We start from the raw sequence: 22,073 nt of genomic DNA, 5'->3' as shown, positions 1-22,073 counted from the left end.
ATTTTCTATTACTTAAGAATGAAATGTTGGTTACAATGAGGTACGTGATATGAACCGGTCTCCCATTTCCTAACTCTCTTTTGTTTTTATTTTTTTCTATGGAACATGCTACACAAATCATTTCTCCTTTCCTGTATAGTTGCTTATGTTTCCTCACTTCTTAAGCCTTTGCCAGGAATTTCTTCTTACCTTGCATAAAGTTGGCCATGTTCAAGGCACTCTTGGTTCTGGCTTAACCTTGGTCCTCATTTCCTTTACTGTCAGCACTTCCCAAGCATCGCTCTTAATTCCCCTTTTGTCTGTTTTGCTCACTCCCAACTTTGTGTCTTTTTCCACGCTGCCTCCTACACATGGAACAGCCTCCCAATTAACGTACGTAAAGATCCTTCACTATCCTCCTTCAAAAATCTCCTGAAAATCCACTTATTTTGTAACGCATTTCAGTAATACCAACCACTTGTCATTCTGTCTGTGTTGTGTTGTGTTTTGCATTTCCTGTGCTTTATAGCTTGTGCCCTTTCAACTCTTTGGGGTAGAAATTTTAGTAGGGGTTTAGCACTTTTTTTTTGTTTTGTTTTGGTTTTGTTTTGTTTTGTTTATTGCTTAGCGCCATGTGCTTCCCCAGCACTACATGAAGCCAAAATAAATCTATTTTTCATGGATATATCAGTCTATAAGGATTTAAGTTTTGGAATTGAAGGTGTGCTGTCATTAGAGAGATATAGATTTCCAGAGACTTATGTTTTCAAATGTAGGGAGCTTAGAGTTATTAACCAAAATCAGTAAGTATGGAAACTGTCTTTCTGTTCAAAGCTGCCCAGCTTTAGTAACTCCTATTGGCTTCAGTGAGGAGAATAAACACTCATCACATTCAATCATTAGATTAATTAAAATCATTATATTTTTCAGCTTCTGTACTGGAAACATTTGGCAAGAGATGAATAAACTTATATTAGATGCTATCTTATTCTGTTAATTTTCTAATACTGAAAAAAATGTCCTGTTCTAAAGGGTTGGTGCTAATTAAACTTATTAAAAAGTTCTTCTATGGTGAGCAAGAGCTTTTTTTTTTTTCCTTCTCACTTAATTCCCAAGAATGAAACTGCTCAGATCTGAAACTTTATGTTTGGATAGCATATACTTAATAATTTTCTGTAACTTCTGCTGATACCATTACCAAGGAATGTAGAAGCTATACTAATTTGAACTACTTTAGGCGAGTATTGGTGAACAGCAATTATGCTGACCTTGCCTACAAAGATAGTCATTGGTTTTAACAACTAAGACTATCAAAGATACATTCTTTTCTTATCTCACTAGTTAAATTAGACAAAACAGTGCAAAACCATGAGATTACTGTGAAGAATATCTAAGGATATAGGAATTATTTTGACAAATTGATTTATAACTAGTTACTTTTGATTACTGGAATTCTTAGTGTAATACACAATGTTATGACTTTTCTTGGCTATTTTTCTCTGCCAAAGAGAACTGGTAAAGTTCTTAGGCTGTAGGATGTTAATTTTTATTTTTAAAGGTCAAAATTTTGTTTTAAGAAAAGAGTTTCTGCTGTATTATCAGCAAAAGAATAACTTATTTTTCTATTGAACTTTCATGGATAGTCTTTATCACCCTAGTCTTATACTTCTAGAAGGTATACTCTGTCCAGAACTTCATGTGTAAAGCCAGTGCATTTATAGACATTATTCAATTCTTTAAATGCATCATGACTACTAAAATGGACTTTTAGGGAAGTTTGATACAAATGAGATTTGTCCTGGAGGTGAATTTTTTTTTTGTCAATCTACTTACTTTTAGCCACTGTAGAGGTTACAATATTCAGAAGTTTTATTTTGTTCCCTTTTACAGCAGATTTCTAGTATTGAAAGTATTTTTTAAAGCACGAGTTTTTAGTACCACAAATAAACACACATATGATGACTTCAGTTTCGTAGTCTCTGTACTTTAAGCAGGATTTTTGATTCTAAACAGTATGTTTGCTAGAATTTTTTTAAACTTTTTGTATTGATAGGTTATCTGTATACCTTTTGTAGTTGTGCTACATAGTTAATTCTCAGTTCATATTAAATTCTCTCATTTAGTATATGTCTATAACATCAAATTTTTAAGGTCTTCTTTTCTGGAAATACATGTTGCAACTTAAATAGGAAGCTTCTGAATGGATCTGATCTCATTCTGAAAAAGAGTGACATTTTAATCGTAATAAAATGTGTTAAATGTGTTTTATAACAATAAAAACCACTGCTGGTTCTTAATATGTAAGTATATAAGTAATTAACTATGATTTGATAATACTGGATGTGATGGTTAATGAATCATCTCTCTATCTCAGACCAGTTAAACCATGACCTGTGAATTTTTTAGGTTTGGTTGAATGTTCCTCTCTTATTATTAGATTCTTATAATTCCAGATCTCTAACAATGAAATGCTTAACAGCAAATACTGCTGAGAAATGCGGAGTAAAATTAAACTTGGAATTATTGTTTGTAATAATAAAAATATATGCGCAGATTGGATTTCTTTTATAAAACTTACTTGTTATGTGTATATTCCACTTTTAAAAAATACAGGGTAGAGATTATTAGCATAGTCATGTATACCTAAAAATAATCATCAAATAACGGAAAGGAGAAAATACTCTTCCTACATGTGAATTTCGTAGCGCTACTTGATGCTCTCAGTCTACATAAATGTACTTAATTTTAGCTAACAACATTTTGAATGATCTTTTTTGCTAAATGAAACTGGGAGAATGTTGCATACTGATGTGTGCAATAAACCTGTGCATTTGTTTAATCACATGAATCTTGTCTAACAGCTGAGTTTTAACATATTCCTTAAATATGGTATAATCAGTTATAACTATTTCTTCAACATGCTTCAGTTTAGCTCTTAATCATAAATATAATTCAGATGCTAGTTGATGACAAATATCTTTATATACATAAAAATACTTTTCTCAGTGTAACAGTATTTTTTTTTCTTTTGATTTTCTAAGTCATGTCTACACTTTTGGTGTAACTCAGGTGATTCTGTCAGGTGATTTTTCACGCAGTCTTCTCTTGTATGCATATTTAGCAATATAGGCTGGAGGAAGAATCTAAGATGTATCAAGACAGAAGAGAACAGGCTGGCAAAGGTCTTTTATGTCATGATTGATTCCTTCCAAGTGAAATGGATGGGGGTTTTTGACCATCAAAGTGATGGATGAATTTCTTGCAGAGGGCTGTGCCATTCCTTGCCCATAGCTGTTTGTCATATTCTCAGAACATACACTTGCTTTTTTGGCCAGACTTGTATGTATTTGAGGGTAGTTTGTGTGGACTTATTTTCTGTACCACAAAACATGAGAATTGGAGGAAACAACAGGAAGGAGCAGGCCTCAAAACAAAGGCAAGGTTCAAAAGGATAAATGTGTGGAAAACTAAGGTGAGCAGAATAGTGTGAGTACTGTGTATTTCACTTTTATGTGTACTGAAAAAGTAGCTGAATTCTGATGATTTTTATTAACATTGTGTAGAGTTATTTTGCAATATTTAGGGCTGAAAAATATTATAAGACCTAGAAAGACCCAGGCAAAACCCAGGAAAATTATATGGGATCTGTTTATGCCTGCTCTGTGTTTCAAAGCATAGCTATTTAAAGCAAGCTGGCATTAGGAAAAGTTGGTGTATTAAAGTTCCTTTCACCGTTACTAAAAATGTTCAACTCTTGTCACTTGGAGTAGGGTATTTCATTAGGCAGTTTGGTTACTGACATTTTAAAGAAGATACTTGATGATGGCCATGGACTGGCACCATTTAGAGGGAACAAGCATCCTTTTTTCCCCTCTGCTTTTGAAGGACGGTTTATGTTCATTGGTGTAATGTTTGCAAAACTGGAAACTGAAGTGATCACTGTAGAGGTACTTCTACCCACTTGTGTTTTGATATTATTTTATTTTACTTGTGATAAGTAAATTGACTAAATTTTCTTAGTTTCTAAAACTCTGATGTGTGAAATGAGTTGTAAGTGTAGGCATACGAAATGATGATTTATTTTTGGAACAGCAAACAAATGTTACTTGGGTTCATTGGGTCTTTGCTTTCTCTTTCTGAAAACCACAGAAACAATGCATGGTTCGTTTTTGTACTACCTTAAGATTTTGATTTGTTCTTCCATACCCTTTTTGAATTATTTACATTTAAAGTAAATATAGTAATTTGAGGTAGTTTTGTGTTTAAAATTAGACTGGAAGCCTATAATATGAATCCTGTTTGCCTTAGTACAGATTTAACATGTATCCAAGCTTCCCTCTCCTCAGTCTTAAAAAATGAATTTACTTTATATTGGCACATTGACATCATCCTCAAAGGCTGGATTAGGGATTGGATAAAATGCAGGGTGTTTGCTGAAGCATGGGAGCGTGATCAGTTTGCTTCAGCACAGAGAGGCATCTACATTGGCAAGATTGCATTTCAGTTTGGTGGAGATACATGTAATTTTCAACATGCATTGCCTTAAGCAGTAGAACTCAAGCAGTCAGGTTTTCTAGAGGCTTGTGTCTATGGATTTTCTCATGTATGTTGAGGTGGGAGCTCACTATAATGTCATTTAGTCAGACATGCATAAAATCCCTCTGTTAGCTGACTTCCTACTTTTGTGAAAAGCTTCTAGGTCTAACTTGTTTGTTTGTTTTAACCTCTGTCATACTAAACAACAGTTCTTGGAATTGGGAATGGGATGACACACATAGACTTGTAAGCAGACTAAAATTAGGATCTTATTGAATGCTCATTTAACTGTTGGGTAAATCCTAGGGATTTGAATATGCTCTGTGTTGTTACATATTATATTTGCCTTGTTTGTGGTGGAGAATTTAGGAGATGCTCACAATTTCAACTTTCAAACCAATTTCCATGCACTAGGTAACATAGAAGAAGGCAGACAAACTTCAGGATTGAATATTGCTTCATAATTTTGTTTCCAAATGTCTAGCTCTGTTTCTCCTCTTCATTTTTTAATGATTTATATAGTCTTGCCTTTGCAAGAGCTAAAATGGTCTTATTGAAAAAATGTGGTTCATTCCTTGCCATTTTATTATATTTTTTGAAGTTGAAAACTAGGAATAAGCAGTTAGTAAGTAAAACCAAAAGTCCCAAATATTGCAAACAGCAAATTATAGCTTCTTTGCTTTCCTAGCCTGCTAATGAATGTGTACTTCAATGCTGGTCAGTGAAGTATGAATTTAATTTTGAATAAAGATTTAAAATCACTTCTACAAAGTTGCTGTCTTATTTAAATTAAAAATAAAATATGTACAGGCAATATCAAATTTTTCACATTATATTTATATTTAATAGTGAATACCTAATTGGCTCCCACTATCTTTGGGATCCAGTCAGTGGCAACATATTTTTAAGATTTAGGAATTGGAAATATGGATGCACAGAAATGAAAATGGCTACTTTTGCTGAATAGATTTCAGTATTGCTTGGAGTTATGTTTCTCTTTTATGACGTGTTCTTTCATTTTGAAAAATTTAAAATACATCAGAAGAGAGCTTGCATCTGCAGTGTTCTAATGAACTAATTAAAATGAATTTATGTCTGCATAACATTGTGGTTGGGTTTCTGTTCTGTAACATGCAACTGGTATAATAGTGTGGACTGACAATAACTTCCCTCATTAATTTTGCTGAATGGGTCTGGGTGCTTTCCAGCTTTTCTGTCTGGTGATCTGTCAGGATATGTGAGTTATCTTTAAGGAGTTGCAGTAAAAAAAAGACATGGGGAATGCTGAAGCTTTTTCACCCTCTGCTTAATTTTTCTTGTTACAAACATGCCTCGGACTCGCCTGGATTGTGGAAGTCCTCATGATTTGTCCTTAATGATTATCTATTAGGAGTAAGATTCAGCAAACAACTTGAGTATACCTGAAGGTTAACAAATTCCAGTGTCCAAGCGCACCTCATGCTTCCTAGAGAGAAAGGCAGAATGTGCTTCATACTTGCCATGCTTCAGATTTATAGTCTCAACTCATGGAACAGTCCTAATTTTGTGCTATTCAGGAAAAAGATTTATTGTATGAGAGAAGTTTAGTTTTGAAGTGTAGTGGTTAGGTCAGTTTTCTGGGAAATGCAGGCTATAATTCCTGTACATTATTCCATGCCTTTATTAGGTCAAAGGTTCTGGCTGTTATGTGCTCTACTTGAAGGTGCACCTTGGGGCTCTTCAGGCAGTGAAGCTAGTAGAGAGTGCATCTTCCACTTGCATGGTGCACTTGCATATAAAGAGCATCATCCTAGTTTGTATTGGTACCTGTTCCTACACCTGAGGTCTTGGATTTAGACTCTTAAATATGAAATGTTTTGACATGGAATGAGCACATCTCTCTGCCATAGCTGAAGTCAGCATAACTGTTCAAGTTAAAAAGTTCCTTTAGCAATGTTGTACTGCTGGGGCATCCTTTGCTTTGAAGCTTACTGTACGCCTGGTTTGCTGGGTCACCAAAACTTTTGTCTTGTTGCTTTCCGATTTGATGCTCTTAACTATCTATTTTTTTTCTTATTTAATTTAAGGTGTAATTTCCCACAACAGTGGTAGGGTCATATAGGTATATTTCTGAAAATAGAAAGTAATACAAGAGAGTTTAAGCTTGCTGCCTCCACTGGAAGAGATGATGTTCAGCAACAGCACCTGTTTGCTCTTCTATTTCTTAGATGGACATTGCCATTAAAATTCTGTTTTGTGTTTGTTAGGTGTGTTGTTCTTTCTCCATATGGCTAGTTGCTTACAAGAAATTGGATGAACTACTTTTTTTTAGACAACTTTTCAGTGTAGGGCTTGGTCACAAATGCTGGGAGTTCATTCCAATATCATGGGGCAAATCAAGCTTTTCCTATACTACTTGGCCCTGCAGTATATTTTTAGGTTTTCTTCACTTCTCTGAACTGTGACAGTTGCAATCTTTTGATTATAAACTTCCATAGGGTAAGCTGGCAACAGCAGGTTTTATTTGCTTTTGCAGGAAATTGGATTTTACCTAGTAGTGATATTGCTTGCTTTGAGCAAAACTATTAATTTTAATTAACTTTTGCAATTCAATGACCCTTTCAAGAAAGAAGCTTGTTTCTTTAGCCTTCCTAACTGTGAGCCACATGGGAGGGCAGGGACAGAAATCCAATGGCATCAACCTAATGCTGTCTCACTCTCGACCTCCAGAGGTACCAGAGCAGCTGAGGCAGAGCCAGAGGCAGAGCTGCTTGTGTTGTTCCTCCTCAACACATCTGTGGTTAATTGTGTTCCATTCTGTCTCATGAGACTCCTTCATTTTCTCTGTGCCTAAGGACTAATGTTTTGTATGGGTAGTAGCTGGTTTTTAGATGGGTGTTGAAATCCCTGCTAGTGATTATATGCACCTTGAAAGAAGGCAGGACTGGATTTATGGGCCTTTGTGTATGACCTTTGACTGTTGGCTCCTCTGTATTTTTTCACCTCCTGTATTAAAAAATAGACTAATTTGTGAGTTTATGGTATCATTACTACTTTACTTTAGTGGCTAAAGTACTGATGACAGCCAGAGGTAGCATTTACCATGAGTAAACATTAACTCATTACCATTTTCATTGGGAGCAGTAGTGACAAACTGGGTGGGGAGTGAGGATGGTGGAGAAGGGAGCCGTGGTCTAATTAAAGCCCAGCCTTTGGCTACCTCTTTAACCTGGGAAGGGAGAAGATCTTGTGCTAGACAAATCCTATTTAAAAAATTGGGCAATTAATAGTTGTCCTCTAGCATTTTGCATTTTTTCAGTAAAAATGTAATCTGTCTTTATAATTTCCAGCTTTCAAAAGACACATAATTGAAAATTATTTTGTTATTTGAAGTGCTTCATTGAATTGCCTTCAAATAGGAGATTTTTTTTTTCTCCATCTGAATGAGCATGTTTAGTCATTTGCTGAATCACCATATATTAAGACTGGATTTGTGCCTTGCATAGCCTACCTTATCTGGGGATTGAAAAGGTAGAATGGCCTGCCTCCAGTTAATTTCTTGTGCAGTGTAGCAAAGCCAAACCTAACCCAACATCTCCACATTGATCTTAGAATTAGTTTATGACTATTTCATGATCTCTTAGCAATCTTTGAATGTTTGTTGGTTTTTTTTTTCATTCCTTCAACTAATACTGGGGTCCTTTACTGCATTCTATGTTTTCAAGTGGTGTTTGTCCTCTAGTGGGCAGACTGACTTCTGTAATCCAAGACCCACCAGCTTGTCATCATCACTGAAGTATGCAGCCATAACTTGGAAGCAAGAAGACAACCATTTTTAGATGTTGGAACATGAGCTTACCCAAATGTGGTGTGGGGTGTTTGGAGTTAAACCTCCCCACCCTTCAAATGTTTATTAAAATATTTATTTAATCTACTGGGATTTTGAGTTTGGGGGAGAATAGTAGTTGCAAGTATGCTGGCCTGGGCATTTTTGAAGAGGAGGAGGGAAAGTCTCTATGAAAGCATAGAGTGTGGTCCTCCTACTGGTAGATACTCCTGGTTTGAACGGTTCTTCTCTGGCTGCCAAGGGTAAGAGGATGCCATATGGGGAGGAGGGAGGAAGGAGAATGTCTAAGATCCTTTACTGGAGGTGAGTAGCCAGTATTTAGATATTCACAAGAACGTCACAGCTGTTCTTTGAAGCAATTCAGAGAATAAAAACAATTTAAGAGAATTGTGAGTACATCACTATTACTTTAATTCCAAAGTTGAACAAACTTTATATTTCATTCCATTGTTTAGTGTAAGTAGTTAAAATATCCCGAAACACCCAACCTTCTCACCTATCACCTAACTTTCTTCATGTTTCTACTTGTTTTATTTCTAGCATATTATCAAGTTTCACCGTGCCTCAAAAGCAAATAAAAAGCCCATGCAGTTGCCAAGATCTATGGTTAAATCCCTACTCTACCAGATCCTCGATGGAATCCATTACCTCCATGCAAACTGGGTGCTTCACAGAGATCTGGTAAGTTTGGATTGTGATACCTGGCTAAGACAGTTCCACGTGCATGTTGTTGGGTAGGACGAGAAGAGCCCCTGTTAGTAATCTTGCGTATCGATCCCTACAGCTCTTCCTGTTATTGTTGCAGGAGACCAGTTGTGACTTGAAACATGAAAACAAACTATGCTTTCACATTGTTTATATCTGAGTCATCTGAGCTCAGACAATGATGCCAGATCCGGTACAGGGATTGCAAATATCAATATCCAAAAACAGTACGTGAGACAGCTGATACACGTTGGTTGAACATTCTTACAACTTTTCACATGACTTTGAAAAGGCATCTAAATAGGAAAGTGATTGATACCCTTTTACATAGTTTGGCTTACGTGCAAGTTAGCATAAAAGCTAGTGAAAGATTAGCTTTTTCATGGAGTATTTCTTTTCTGTGTGGTATTTTTTCTGACCGTGGGAAGAGAACTATAAGAGAGTTATCAGCTTGAAGTTTCTCATGACCTGAAGTAGCTCTTGAAGTTGATTGTAGATTACAAAGGCAGCCAGTTGCCTTATCTCAGTTCCCTTTTTCCCCTTAAAAGTTTTCCATTGCTCCTCATATTTATGTGAAGTGCTACCATGGTTTACAAAAAGAATACTAATACAAGTATGCTGCCACTTGGATTCTAACTAGTATGTTTGGCATGAAACGATGTGATGGTTAATACGCCAAGCAACACTCTTAGGTATGGTAATCAGTGTATAAAGTCACTGCTTTTATTTGCTTATTTTTCGTATTTGCCCCAGTATATCAAAATAGGGTTGTCTGTCCAGACACTTACAGTCACTAATTAAGTTTTGTGGGATATAAATTGTTCTTGAGTTTTTAATAGTAAGTCGGGACTTTGATTAATTTTTGGTTGTAGAGCAATGTTTTTAAATAGATTAGTGTAAAGAAAGACAGGCCTGGAATACAAGTCACAAATATTTTCTGAACTGAATTTTATTTAATTTTTGTTATAATACCTAACAAGCGTGTCCAGAGCAGGTTTCAGTTTTCATTATGCATCATGTTTCTTCCCTTGTTCCTTGGTTGTTTATCGTCAGTTTTTCTGTTAAATTCCAGATGTTAGTGTATTTGGGGGGGGGGGGGGGGGGGGGGGGTGGTTTGCCTTTGGAATAGTAGCCATGACCAAAAACAGGAAGCATGTAGAGCTCTGATTTTCATGTTACAATTACTACTTTACTAAAGAGTCAGCTGCTGCTTTGGCAGAGTGCTCAGCTGTAATTAGCTACAGCTTGAGAAGTAACACCTGAAAAGTCTATATCCAGCTCTCTTTAAAGGAGACCTGGCTGTTCATGCAACTGTTAATTATATAAACACTTAAATACCATACATGAACTCGGTATTTTGATAGGAAACACAAGATGGTATCTAAGATAATAACAACAAATACCCCGGAGAATGATCTTGCTGGTGTTGTTATTTTCAGCCTGCAGCACCAGGTGTTCGACTTGACTAGTGCTGCTACTTTTCAGTTCTTATCTGTTACTGATGAATTGCAGCAGAGCTGTTGTCTAATGTCTTTGTCTTTTCTTTTGGAATGCTGGGAGATGATGGTTGCTGTTGTGAAAAAGACGACTATATTTTTTGGTTCTGGAATGATAGCTCTTGAATGATAGTGCTTGATGATTCAGTGATAGTTGGCATAACTGAGGAAGGAGAAGTAATTTGTGAAGTCTTAGTATGTTCTTGGTCTGCAAATAAATGTCATTGGACAGATTCTGGGATGCCTCAGTAAGACAAAGGAAACAATTCAAAAATTGCTTTTATACACTAGTGATTTAAAGGTATAATCAGAATCCTTTGCCTTTTTAAATTTTTTTCTGGATTTCTGAAGAATTCAGGTATGTTAAATACCTGAGCATGGCAAGAAAAACCCTGATGTTATTCTGGATGTGTCCTAGTGTCTGCACTTGAAATTAGAGGCTAATATAACTAGTAACCAATTTAAATCCTGGATTAACAAAAAATTATTTATCTGTCATTTTTTTCGTATGCTCATGCTTGTGACTTTTTGCTACTAAGAATGATACCTCAGGCACAATTTCGCTGGACTCAGTTTCTTGCATAATACATAAATACCAGCTCCTCGGTGTCTTCTTAAGATGGGGAGCAGTTTTTCTGGTGGTTTTCTCTTAGTTGTTTGAATTTGCAGCTGCTGGAAAGAGTATTTTTCTATTTTATGTAAACCAAATCTTGCATCCAAACACCTTGTACTTTCTTGGTTTAATATAACTCTGTTCTTACTATTTTTAACCTGTATTTGGATGTAGACCAAAGATGGTGACATCTATAAAAGTCATGTTATACTTATTTCATTCCTTAAAAATCCCTAGTTTTTCCAGGAATATTTATCATAATATTAGTCAGATTTGCCTGAGCCATGGAAATGACCTCTCCTAATTTATTTAACAAATGTTGTTGTGAAAAAACTGAAACCTGGGAGGTTAAGTATTTGCTTAGAGGTATTTGAAGAACATTGTTTAAATCTTAATTTACTACTGTCTTAAATCAAAGAAGCTTTTAAAGAAGCTGGAATACCAAATTTATTACTTAAAAACTTTAGAATTACTAATATATTTTTAGTTAAATCATTTTTAAGATCAGCAGTAGCCAGCAAGTGTGTGATGTGGTAATAAAAGTGGTGAACATTATCAACTTCCCAGCTTGGATTCCATGTCCTTTCCTTGGGCTGAGCTAATGGATGGCTGTTAGCACAAGGAGAGTATCTCATTTCTATGGCATTGGCCTGGCAGGGGAGACTCACCTGGCTCATGGTGAGCTCATTCAGGGAGTTAAACCCACAGAAGGTGTCACAGAAAGCTTTTTCACCTGCAGAGCTTGTTTTCTGCAGGGTTAGGTCCTGGAGGAACCTCACTGGGAGCTTAGCTGGGTGTGCAGGAGCTGGTGCAGTGGCACCGAGGGGCAGGAGGTGGTGGCAGAAAGCTCAAGAAAGGCTGTTCCAGCGTCACCTGTCATTAGATCTGGTTGTTTTATTGTTAAAATGTGCTATTTCGATTCTTAGGAGGGAATGCAAGTGTTCTTAAAAGATTAAATCACTAACTTAAGTATAACTTTGTAATGCAGGACTTAGAGCAGCTTAAGACTGCCAACACAAGTCCAACTTTAGGAAAAGTGCTCAAATTGAGGCAAACACCAAATAGACTTGCACTCATGCTTCTAGAAATTGGAAACTAGTTTAGTGTTGTGTATCTTTAAATTTTTTGTAGCATTTGGGTAATTTTGAGTCTGGCTTTTGTATCCTGAGGGTAGCTGAAAGGTGCTAAATGACTTTATAGGTATAATTTTTTAGCTATGCTATTAATTTCTCTCAGTTAAAAAACGTTCAGCCTTTATAGCAAGATTCAAACAAGTATAGACTATGGGACAGGAGCACTGGGTTACTGATTTCTTTGAATAGCATCGTGTCAGTTTTTACACCTTGGAGTTGACCTGAGTCTGTGAAAATCCATACATTTGTTCTCCTGTGAGCTCATTATGAGTGGGATTTTGTTGCTGAATTGTATGTCATTGGGCAATGATAATTTTACCTTTTCAACACAGCAGCGTTCCTGAAAGCTGTGCGTAAGAGGAGAGAGGGTTTGCTGGTGCTGCTAGCTGCTGGAGTGTTTCATATAGAGAGAAAAAAAACCTTTGGTACTAAGCTTTTGTTTTTTTAAAATACTCCATATATGCTGTGGGCTGTATGCTTCAGCAGGGTCGAACCAGTGTTCCATACTGTGAGTTAAGAGCGAGTTAGAAGATGTGGCACTTGAAGTACAGTATTTCAGAGTGTTCTGAGATCTTTGTCTCCTCCTCTCCTAGCAGGGAAATATTTAGATTATGCTAATCTAAATGTTCGGCAAAGATCTTTGTTTGCTGAGATGTCAGAAAACACAGTTCTTCCATATAGTGTTTGCAGTGTCTGTTCATGTTAGCAACTGAAAGGATTTGGGCACTTTCTTGTGCTAATAATCCATCTGTAAATTAGTTGCTTAAGGTAAAAAGCACGTGGAGACCCTATCCCTTAGAACCTGATAAAAACAATTTCTGTTTATAACAGAATGCATTTTCCTGAAGGGAGGTGTTGTCTATGGGATGTTTGAATCCGTATGGAGAAAATATTCCACTTATGTCCTTGGGCATTTCTTTAGAATACTGCTTAATATTAAAACGATTGATTGAAAAATTAATGTTGGAAATAAAACTCACCAGAGAGAGGCAGATTTTTTCTTCCCCTCCCCAGGGAGTTAAATAGTTGCTCTAAGGATTCTGAAATGGAAAATTTGCTTATGTTGATCATATAAAGTAATTTTGTAGAATGAGCAAAGTTGCTTAACTGTTTTTATTATATAAACATTAATCTGGGCACATCTATGTCCATGTGGGGTTTTCTCAGCGTAACCTGTTCTCTCCAAATCAACCTTTTCACTCTAATTTCACTAATTCACTAAGGAGAGGGAAGAGAAATCCAATTGTGGTAAAGACTTTGCTACTGGTTTCCTATATCCAGTTTTTTTATTACTGTCTCCTTGTCACTTAAAGAAGCAGAAAATAATATCTGTGTTCTGTAGTTTGTTTCATTGGGTCATCTGTATTGGGAGAAGCTATTTTCATTGTGTGCTTAAGCTGAGCAGTTTGTTTCTTTATGGAGTGGATTATGGAGGGTCTGTACGCTTCTCCCAACTTCAGAATTTATGGAGACCTAATGCCCTAAAAATGGGCATTTTTGGTGGAAGGACATAGCAGACAATTGAGGCTGACGTAATTTTAACTCCACATATCTGTCTGTATAGTAAATATCTATACGGAGCCTTTAGGATGATCAGATGTGTGAGCTGTTGGATTCAGGCATCTCAGCAAGTCCCCTGGATACCCAGCTGGTGTAGTAACAGTAAGCCCAATATCTTTCCAAGGGTAAATTTTGAACAGAACCAAGAGATGCCAGTGTGGTGTCTGCTCCAGAGGGCCATGACTGCACTCAGGGCAAGCAGTCTTGTTCAGTGGTCCTGTTCCACATCCCTTGTGGAACTGTGTGGAGTGGACAATGCAGCGTTGCTGTCTGTCACGGCTTTCTGGAAGCTCCAGCAATCTGCAACCTGGGCTTTCTTTTGTCAGAAGTAAAGGAGAAAGAGAAAGCCCAGACTGGAGGGGTCAGACAGATTTCTGTAGGAATCTTCAACTTCTGTCTCCATAAAAGTACAGCCTGTTCAGAAATTATTGAACTCAATAGATTTTCATCCTCTTATAATTTATGGTTTTCTTAAAAAATATTTTTGTTTATTCAGAATAAGTATTTTAAATGACCCATCACAATGTTTCTATAGAATAGCAATATTTTAGTAATTTTTCAGTAATTCAGTTGTATTAAATTCAATAAAGCTCTAACAGTTTTCAGGTTTTTAGTTGACTGATGAATTTTTAGTTTGGGGAAAACTCTTGGTCATTTTCTCATAGAAATGCTTTTCTAGCCAGTATGTAAATACAGAGTCTCTTACCATGGATGTAGACCTGGACTTTGCTCTAAGACTTTGTTCCCACATTACACAACTCACTAAACTTGTCTTTGCCTTTGTTTCCCAATCTGTTACCTATTTATGGGTCTATTTTGTAGCTCACTTTTTAATGTGCTATGAAATTAGTATAGTATGGTGTGGCTTGTGTAGGTGACTTATTTTCATTGTTTGATGCTCTTCTTCTAAAAATAAAAATAATTGCATGTTGTATGAAGGCACCAGAAAACTTAAAATTATGTTATGTGGATATTCACTTTTGGATTCTGCTTTTAGGCTTTCATTTCAAAGTCTTTGATAAATAAATGCTTATTATTACTAGTTTATATCACTTAACTACTCCCCCTACTTCCTCCCTGTGCCCTCCCAAGATTTTCCAGTAAATCATTAGAAAAGTTGCCTAAAAAGAAGCAGAACTGAAGTGGCTTTTAAATTTCCCACTTGCATTTTGCTGTGCAGGCAAACTGTGGGTTTGAAAAATAAAATGTAAATCTTTGAGTGTGGGAAACTCCCCTTTTGCTAGCAACTCTAAAATGGGATTTTTATGTGGTAATAATCAAAAGTAAATTTAGATACAGGTTCATGCATCCCTCTCTTGACAGGCAGCTGCTGTGTAGGAATGTAGAACTGTTGGGTCCTGCCTTCTGCCAGTAATTTTGTACTGGCTTGAAAAGCTTCTTGGCCCTGTTGCACCCATTTGAGCATGCACGTGAGTCCTATAAATAAATATTGAGTCAACCTGTCTACCAGTTCTTTAAACTTTTGAAACCCACTGTAATTGTAATCCCCGCCATTCTGTCATCATGTGTGTGCTTGCATGGGAAGGGTGCAGGAATATGTATGGACATGCACTCCTGACTCACATTCTTCCCAAGCTGGGTATGGGTTCGGGCCTTCTAATCATTTATTTTTCCATCTGCATAATCTCTTCGGGGGAGGGCACTTTCCATGGTGTCAGAAAACCATATGAATGATGATATTCAGCTTGCAGATATCCCAAAAGAGAGGAAATGCGAGGTAAACCCACGTATTTCAAGAAATACAACTCCACTGATGACTTTAGAAATTGAATTTGCTAACTGAAAGGGCAACACATTTTTTCCTGTTTTTATCTGGTTAGAGAGAAGATTTTTTTTTTATTTACTGGTGAGGAAGAGCAGTATATAGGTGCCTATACATGTATCTGTACGTGCTTCTAGATAGATAAATGAACCAGAAATTTTACATGCTGATTAACAAACTGAGTTTTATCAGCATATACTTTGTTTTTTTTTTTTTTTTTTTAAGTATTAAGCATATATTGAGGGCACCTCTTGAAAATGGTGCGTTTCTCATTACTCAGAACTTGGCTTTTGTCCTTCTGTTGTAAAAACTAATCTTCACATAATTTAAAAAGGTATGTGAAGACGTGCTGACTGCTACCTGTGTTGTGTACATGGAAACAGAAATTTTTCCGTGGCTAATGCATACCTTTTGGTTTGTGGCAAGAGTATTAAGATGTTTGTAGATTAATTTTTACTAATAAAAATAATTACAGTTGAAGAGAAATGCTTTACCTCAGGTTCTGAAACAAGCTTATGCTCATAAAACACTGACTGGATATAAATTCAGATGAGTCAGAAGAAACAAAGGGACTGATTTCATGTTCTTTTGGCTGTATTTTGCTGCTAAAGTTAACAGATGGCATATGGCCTGTGAACTTCTTATCTCTTTTCCTGAGATGGAAAAAGGGCGACAAGGAAGCAAAAGTATTAAAATAATTCTAGAATTTATTTGGTTTGTTTTTTTTTTTCCTGATACAGAATAAACAGATTGAAAGCATCATCTTTTCTAGTAGCCCCAGTTTAGGTACCATCTGCTGTAAGGAGCTATAGTAAATATGTAATGTATTTAAGCTTACTGGTGTAGCAGACCATTTGGACTGAGCAAGCTGAGTTTTGCTTTCTAAATAAAAATATAAATGTTAGAAGCTGCTTTTAGAAGTTTTTCTTTTGAAAAAGTATTAGTACTTTTTTCTCCTGTTGGAGAAAGTACCCTTGGGATAATGGGATTGACTGCAAGTGCATTTATTGCATTATTTCTGTTTAGACTCGTTACCCCTTCTGAATAAGGCTACAGAGGTTGGCACCATGTTGTTTTATAGTAATAGAAATTAGTGAAGCTTAAGAAAAGTATGTTACAGTCAGTGAATACAACTAATGTAACAACATATAATCAAGAAAAAAAATTAAAAAGGCATTTTTTCTCCATGTTGCTTGCCATCTTCTGCTTTCTTATGTACATTCCTCTTCATTTGCAAACATGCTATAGTTCTTGCTGCTCTACTAAGCAGTTGCAGCAACATTGCAGATTGTCTTGCATTTAAATTAAGCATCTTTGATTAGTGATCCAGGAAGCTGCAGTGACTAGCAAAGGATGTTAGTTTATTTCTCATTTTACTATGTGTGAACTTTGTTAAGGGAACTGGCTCTGCTGCAGAAAATGACTGATCAGCTGGTGTTTACCAGATGGCTTATCTCAGGGCCTCTGTCTTCTCCAACCTCCGTGCTTTCTGCTTTCTGGCTAGTGCTTCAGAATCACTGGCCTTACAATAGCTCTTAAGACCAAATACCACAGTTATGTCAATTTAAAACAAAGGAAATACTTTGCATAATCTGTGAAGTGATCCTACTGCATAAAGTGACCTTCTCAGAAACTGGGCATTAGCCCTTCAAATTCATCTTTAGGGAGGATTCTGAATTTCACATAAAACAGTCTTGGAATTAAAATTTCAAGAAATTTCAATTAATACAGTAACAGTTCCTTCATGATATCTGGACCACTGGAGAAATATTTATAATATTCTGTCACCTGTTTTAACAGTGAAGCAGCAAAGATTTCAAGACAAAAAAAAAAAAAAAAAAAACCAAACCATATTTGACTACTTGCTTGTCATAGTGCAAGTAGTAAAACACAGTTTTCTCAATACCAAACCTCAGGCCTAATAGGATTTTTAAAATTGCTATTCTCTGTTTTCCTGCCCTCTGGAAGCTAAAGCCCATGTGAATATGACAGTTGTTTGGACAGACCCTGTTCAGCACCTCAGTGGTGTTAGAGCACAATTCATCTTCTGGTTTCCTCTGAGTGGCTTGTAGAAGCACTTCCAAGCAGTTCAGTAACCTTTTTCTGCTACTGTGTAAAGTAGTTGAAAGCTGTGTTGAAATTCTTTTATTTAAGTTAGCTGGTGGCATCTGAAAAATGTTCTTTGTATTGGAATTATTTACATTTTCCTGCAACCCCTTCCTCCCACCCGTAAGCTAGCCCTCCATCTGTGACATTTTGGCTCCTACTGGTATAATAATCTTTGAGCATAGGTTGAGGTTTGTTATTAGTTTATTTCTATTTAACCAATTCTGGTGTGTTAGGAATGTTTTTTGGGATGTTTTTGGTTGAAGTATTTTACCTAACCAAAAAAAAATAGTCATAAAAATGAAGTGAGGTTGTACTAGGGTTTTATGCCTGTTTGTTTTGCTAGTTGAAATATTGAGCCCAAATCCCAAAATTTAGCGTAGTAATGTTCTGTGTAGCTGGTGTTCTCAAATGTAGCTCATGAAAACCAAAATTCCATAGCCAGTATTTTGCATTCCTGAAAATCCTCTTGGAATGGGGGATTTCAGCTACTCAGGCCATTTTGTCTTACACTGTAGTTGTTGCCAAAGAGAAGATTTCTCAGAAATGTGTCTTCTGTTCTGCATTCTTCTCTAATCCATGAAATGCACTTGTACATTTTTACTTTGATTTGCCTTTCATGTAGTTACTTTTGATGTAGCACTTGTGGATGATTGAATGTTAGAATTATGAAATAAATGCAGACTCCAGTAGGTTGCATTTTAATGAACTGATACTGACTTCTAATGCTATGAAAACTGTTTTTGTGGCTGTTTACCTATTAGTATGATTAGCTATTTGCCAGCTCAGCTGAAATACAATCTTAAATATCTTAAATAAGATGTTTAAAGTTTGGTTTGTTTCTTGACATTCAGAGTGTGAATCCCAGTCTTAGCCCTAAAACTGTTTATCAATTAAATATTAATTTGAATTCTTGATGACTAAACCAAATAAAATTGCAGACCTATTTAGGTTTTGGGTAAGGCATGTGCTTGAAATTCTGGTTATAACTGTATAATATAATACATTTTCAGTAGCTTCTTAGTAATTTTGCTGTCAGCAAATGTATATGCTGTTGCTGGCTGGCTGCTGCTCTTTTCTAGGATGCAGGATTTTCTTGAAGCTTGTTTCTCTGAGTGCATCTTGTTGCTCTGGTGGGAAGCTGCTCTTCTTTGGTGCTAGCTTCTGTAGTGTGCTGGGAAGAGCTTGCAGTAGCAGTAAACCTTTTAGGGGACCTAAAAATAATCTCTTCTATCTACCGTAAGAGTGCCTGTGTGCATATTGCAAGTGGTTTGATAAGTCTGAAAAAATGTTAGAGCAAGCTGTTTTCTTGTTTATCTAATTTCAAGATTTTCTTCCCTTCTGCATTGCGAAGTTTTGATTCTTATTTTTTCCTCTCTATGGGGATATGTATTCCTATTCCTTTGTATTCCTTTTATATTCCCTTATAGCTTGTAGCTTTACTCAAGTGGGGTTCTCCACAGTTCTACTTAGTTCAGGACTTTTCTTTTTGCTTCACTGGAAAACTACTAGATGCTAATCTCTCTTCCTGGCTCTCACAGGGGGTGTACATGGGGGCACTCAAGAAAGTGTGCATAAAGTGTTGAAATAGATTAACTAAACTGCATTAAACTTACTCTGTGGCTCTTATGAGTGGTCTGGAAAGTACCTCTTGTGGCTGTTCTGAAAGTGGTCTGTGCTCAGTCCAACTGTGCTAGGGCGCGGCAGTGGTGTCACTGCCCAGCCCTCTGCAGCACCACGGGCGATGCTGGGTACCATGCACTCAGTGATGTGAGGGTGCTTCTCCACTGTGTCTGACCCAGCCCATGGTCCCAGTGCTGCCTTTGGGGTGCTAAAAGTGGACTGGAGTGCTACAGCAGAGGAGCCCATTCACTCCAGCTGTCTGCTGCCAAGGTGATTATTTCTAGACAAGACAGCATGAGCTGTTAGAGGCAGCAACATTTTAAACTATGCAGCTGTTTTTCTTGGTGCACATGGTGTGGAACCCTTTTTTAGTAATTTTGGTAATTTAAATTTATTTTAGAACCTTACACTAATGCAGAGGGTAGGACTACATGATCAAGTTATAGCAAAGTAGTCTAGGATGTGGATTTACTCTGCATTAGGTGCTCTGTAGTATCTGCTCACCTGCATGTTTTAATTCTGCAGAAAATGCATAGTCCTTTGATATCTCACCCCTTGACAGGGTGAGATAAAATTGCCGTATTTGCTATCAATAAAACTGGACAACTATTTCATTCATTTCCAAGTGCTTTGCATTGTTTCTGAGAGCGATTTCATTAAAATGCAAGTGACTAAAATGTCAGTGTCATAATGGCAGTGTGGTGTTGGGTTTTTCTGACTGGTACCCATATGCTGAGCCTGTGGAACAATGCAGCCTTTTGGGTACAGTTCTCCTACACTGTGCATCTAGTTTAGGCTTCTGCATGCAAGAATCACTTCAGTCTTAACGAAAAATTTTATTCCAAATTGAAGGTGGGAGTGTCTCTTTTCATCCTATTGACATTAGATTTCAAATTGTTAAATGTGTTGATAGCTTTGGGATTTTTAATAGTAGGAGCATTGCAGCCATTAAATCTTTATCAAAACTATTATTGCCTCCCATAAAGCTTCCCTGGACTTTAATCTTGGTCCTAAGTTTGTGACTGTTCTCAAAATTGATGTTGCAGCTGTAGAGAATTTCAGCTGATGAGCTATACAAAACATGGGGACACAGGAACTATGAAGTGCTCTGATGCTGTGTTCTGAAAGCCAGGTGTTTTCTCAAAGGCACTTTGTTACACAGTAAACTTTTCAGAAGTCATAATTTGGCTTTGAGTAACAGGACTTCAGTGTCTACCCTGTTTATGCAGTTTGAAAAAAGAAAGGAGAAATTCCCATGGGGTTTGTTTGCATTTTAAGCACTTGATCCTTGTGCGAATATCTAAAGACTTATTGGCAGCATCAACAGTGAGGTAAATCCTAAGACTTGAGCACTGAAAACATAGATATTTTCTCTAGTAAGCTGAGACAAACTTGCTGTAGTGAGGACAGTTGTGTCTTACTTTAGAAGTGTGGTGTTTGGAGTTGTTTAATTAAAAAATAAAACAACCAAAAACTAGGGCAGCTTGACCTGCCACTCTTTAACATGCTCATGTTTTTGACATGAATCACAAAATGTTTCTCAGGAATTGGCAGTATCTCACAGCCATTGCGTGTCTATGCAGGTTGTTTTTCATTTTTAAAAAGGATATAATTGTTGAATGGAAAGATATTATAATTAGTTCTGAATTACTTCAGATTTTGTTTTCAGCACGTAGAACCTTTTTCACAACTATTCTTCTGGGTTTTTTTCTTGACACAAATCTTTCATTTGCTTCCAACTTCCTTCTCCTCTGCCCACGTTCCATATCTGTTGATCTGCCTTTTGCCACTTCTTTAACATTACTCATATAACCTTGACTCAGCTTTGACTTTCCTGAAATACTCCTCTATCTTAGCCTCACAATTTTAATTATCGCTCCTCCCTTTGGGAGGAAACTTTGAGTTTTGTAGGGGCTGTAGGGGTAGAATGCTGTGATTCATAGCTTGACCCCCATGTAGGAAAAGCTCACACATTCCAGGTGGAGTGGCTCGCCTTTGTTTTAGGTTCTCTGTAGGCCCATACAAAAACTTTATGGACTTATTAGAACTTAGTCTCTAGATTCTGAATTCAGTAACATGCCTTACTGTAGTGGCTCTGCCTTGGAAAAGATATTGAGACTGACTTTTCCAAGGCTTTTGTTTCCCAAAACAATTTTTGGGTGTTTCCCCACTCAAAATTCTATTAAATCTTCTTTCTTTATCTCTTCTAGCTTTTAGCTTTCATTAATAGCTTTATGTGTGAATATTGTCATGTATGTTTAAATTGCTGCAATCTATAGTTCTGTTATGTCTTAGTTTTTGTGTCATTCTTCTAAGGCATCTGGAGATCATTGGGAAAATAGTTTACAGAATAAAAAGGGACTTTTATCCATTTCAAGTTTGTCTTTTTTTAACAGAAAATAATTTTTTTGTCAGTACACTTTAAAAACAATAATCAAATTTTCCAGAAATGTTTGTGTTATTTATGTTATCAGAAGCATATGTATTTCTGACTACAGGGTTTTTAGAGGTGTCAGACTGATCCCTTATCATAATTTACTAACTTGCATGAAAGTTGAAAATCTTCAGCCACGGACTTCAGTCTAGAATCAGCCTTGATTGACAATTGATTGAAAAAACTTTTATTAGTTGGTGCTGCAAACTGTCTGCAGTCATTCCAAGGCAAAAATTAATTAGCCATTCCACCTGATATTAGATGCAGCACAGCAACTTC

The 22,073-nt window shown here is 36.5% G+C and overlaps 1 protein-coding gene across 3 annotated transcripts in view; it reads left to right on the top strand.

The window, feature by feature from the left end:
• The window catches only part of CDK19 (cyclin dependent kinase 19), a 118,518-nt gene that overhangs the window by 47,180 nt on the left and 49,265 nt on the right, over positions 1–22,073 (top strand). For all 3 annotated transcript variants that reach the window (XR_009933054.1, XM_062489942.1, XM_062489940.1), the window contains exon 4: positions 8,882–9,022. Coding sequence is in view for 2 of the 3 variants with exons in the window: in XM_062489942.1 (XP_062345926.1) it covers positions 8,882–9,022 (141 nt within the window). In the remaining variant the exon portion in view is untranslated. The remainder of the gene's footprint in view (positions 1–8,881; positions 9,023–22,073) is intronic.

The sequence above is a fragment of the Cinclus cinclus genome, chromosome 3, assembly GCF_963662255.1.
Source record: "Cinclus cinclus chromosome 3, bCinCin1.1, whole genome shotgun sequence".
NCBI classification, from domain to species: domain Eukaryota; kingdom Metazoa; phylum Chordata; class Aves; order Passeriformes; family Cinclidae; genus Cinclus; species Cinclus cinclus.
This window is presented reverse-complemented; position numbering and strand designations above follow the sequence as displayed.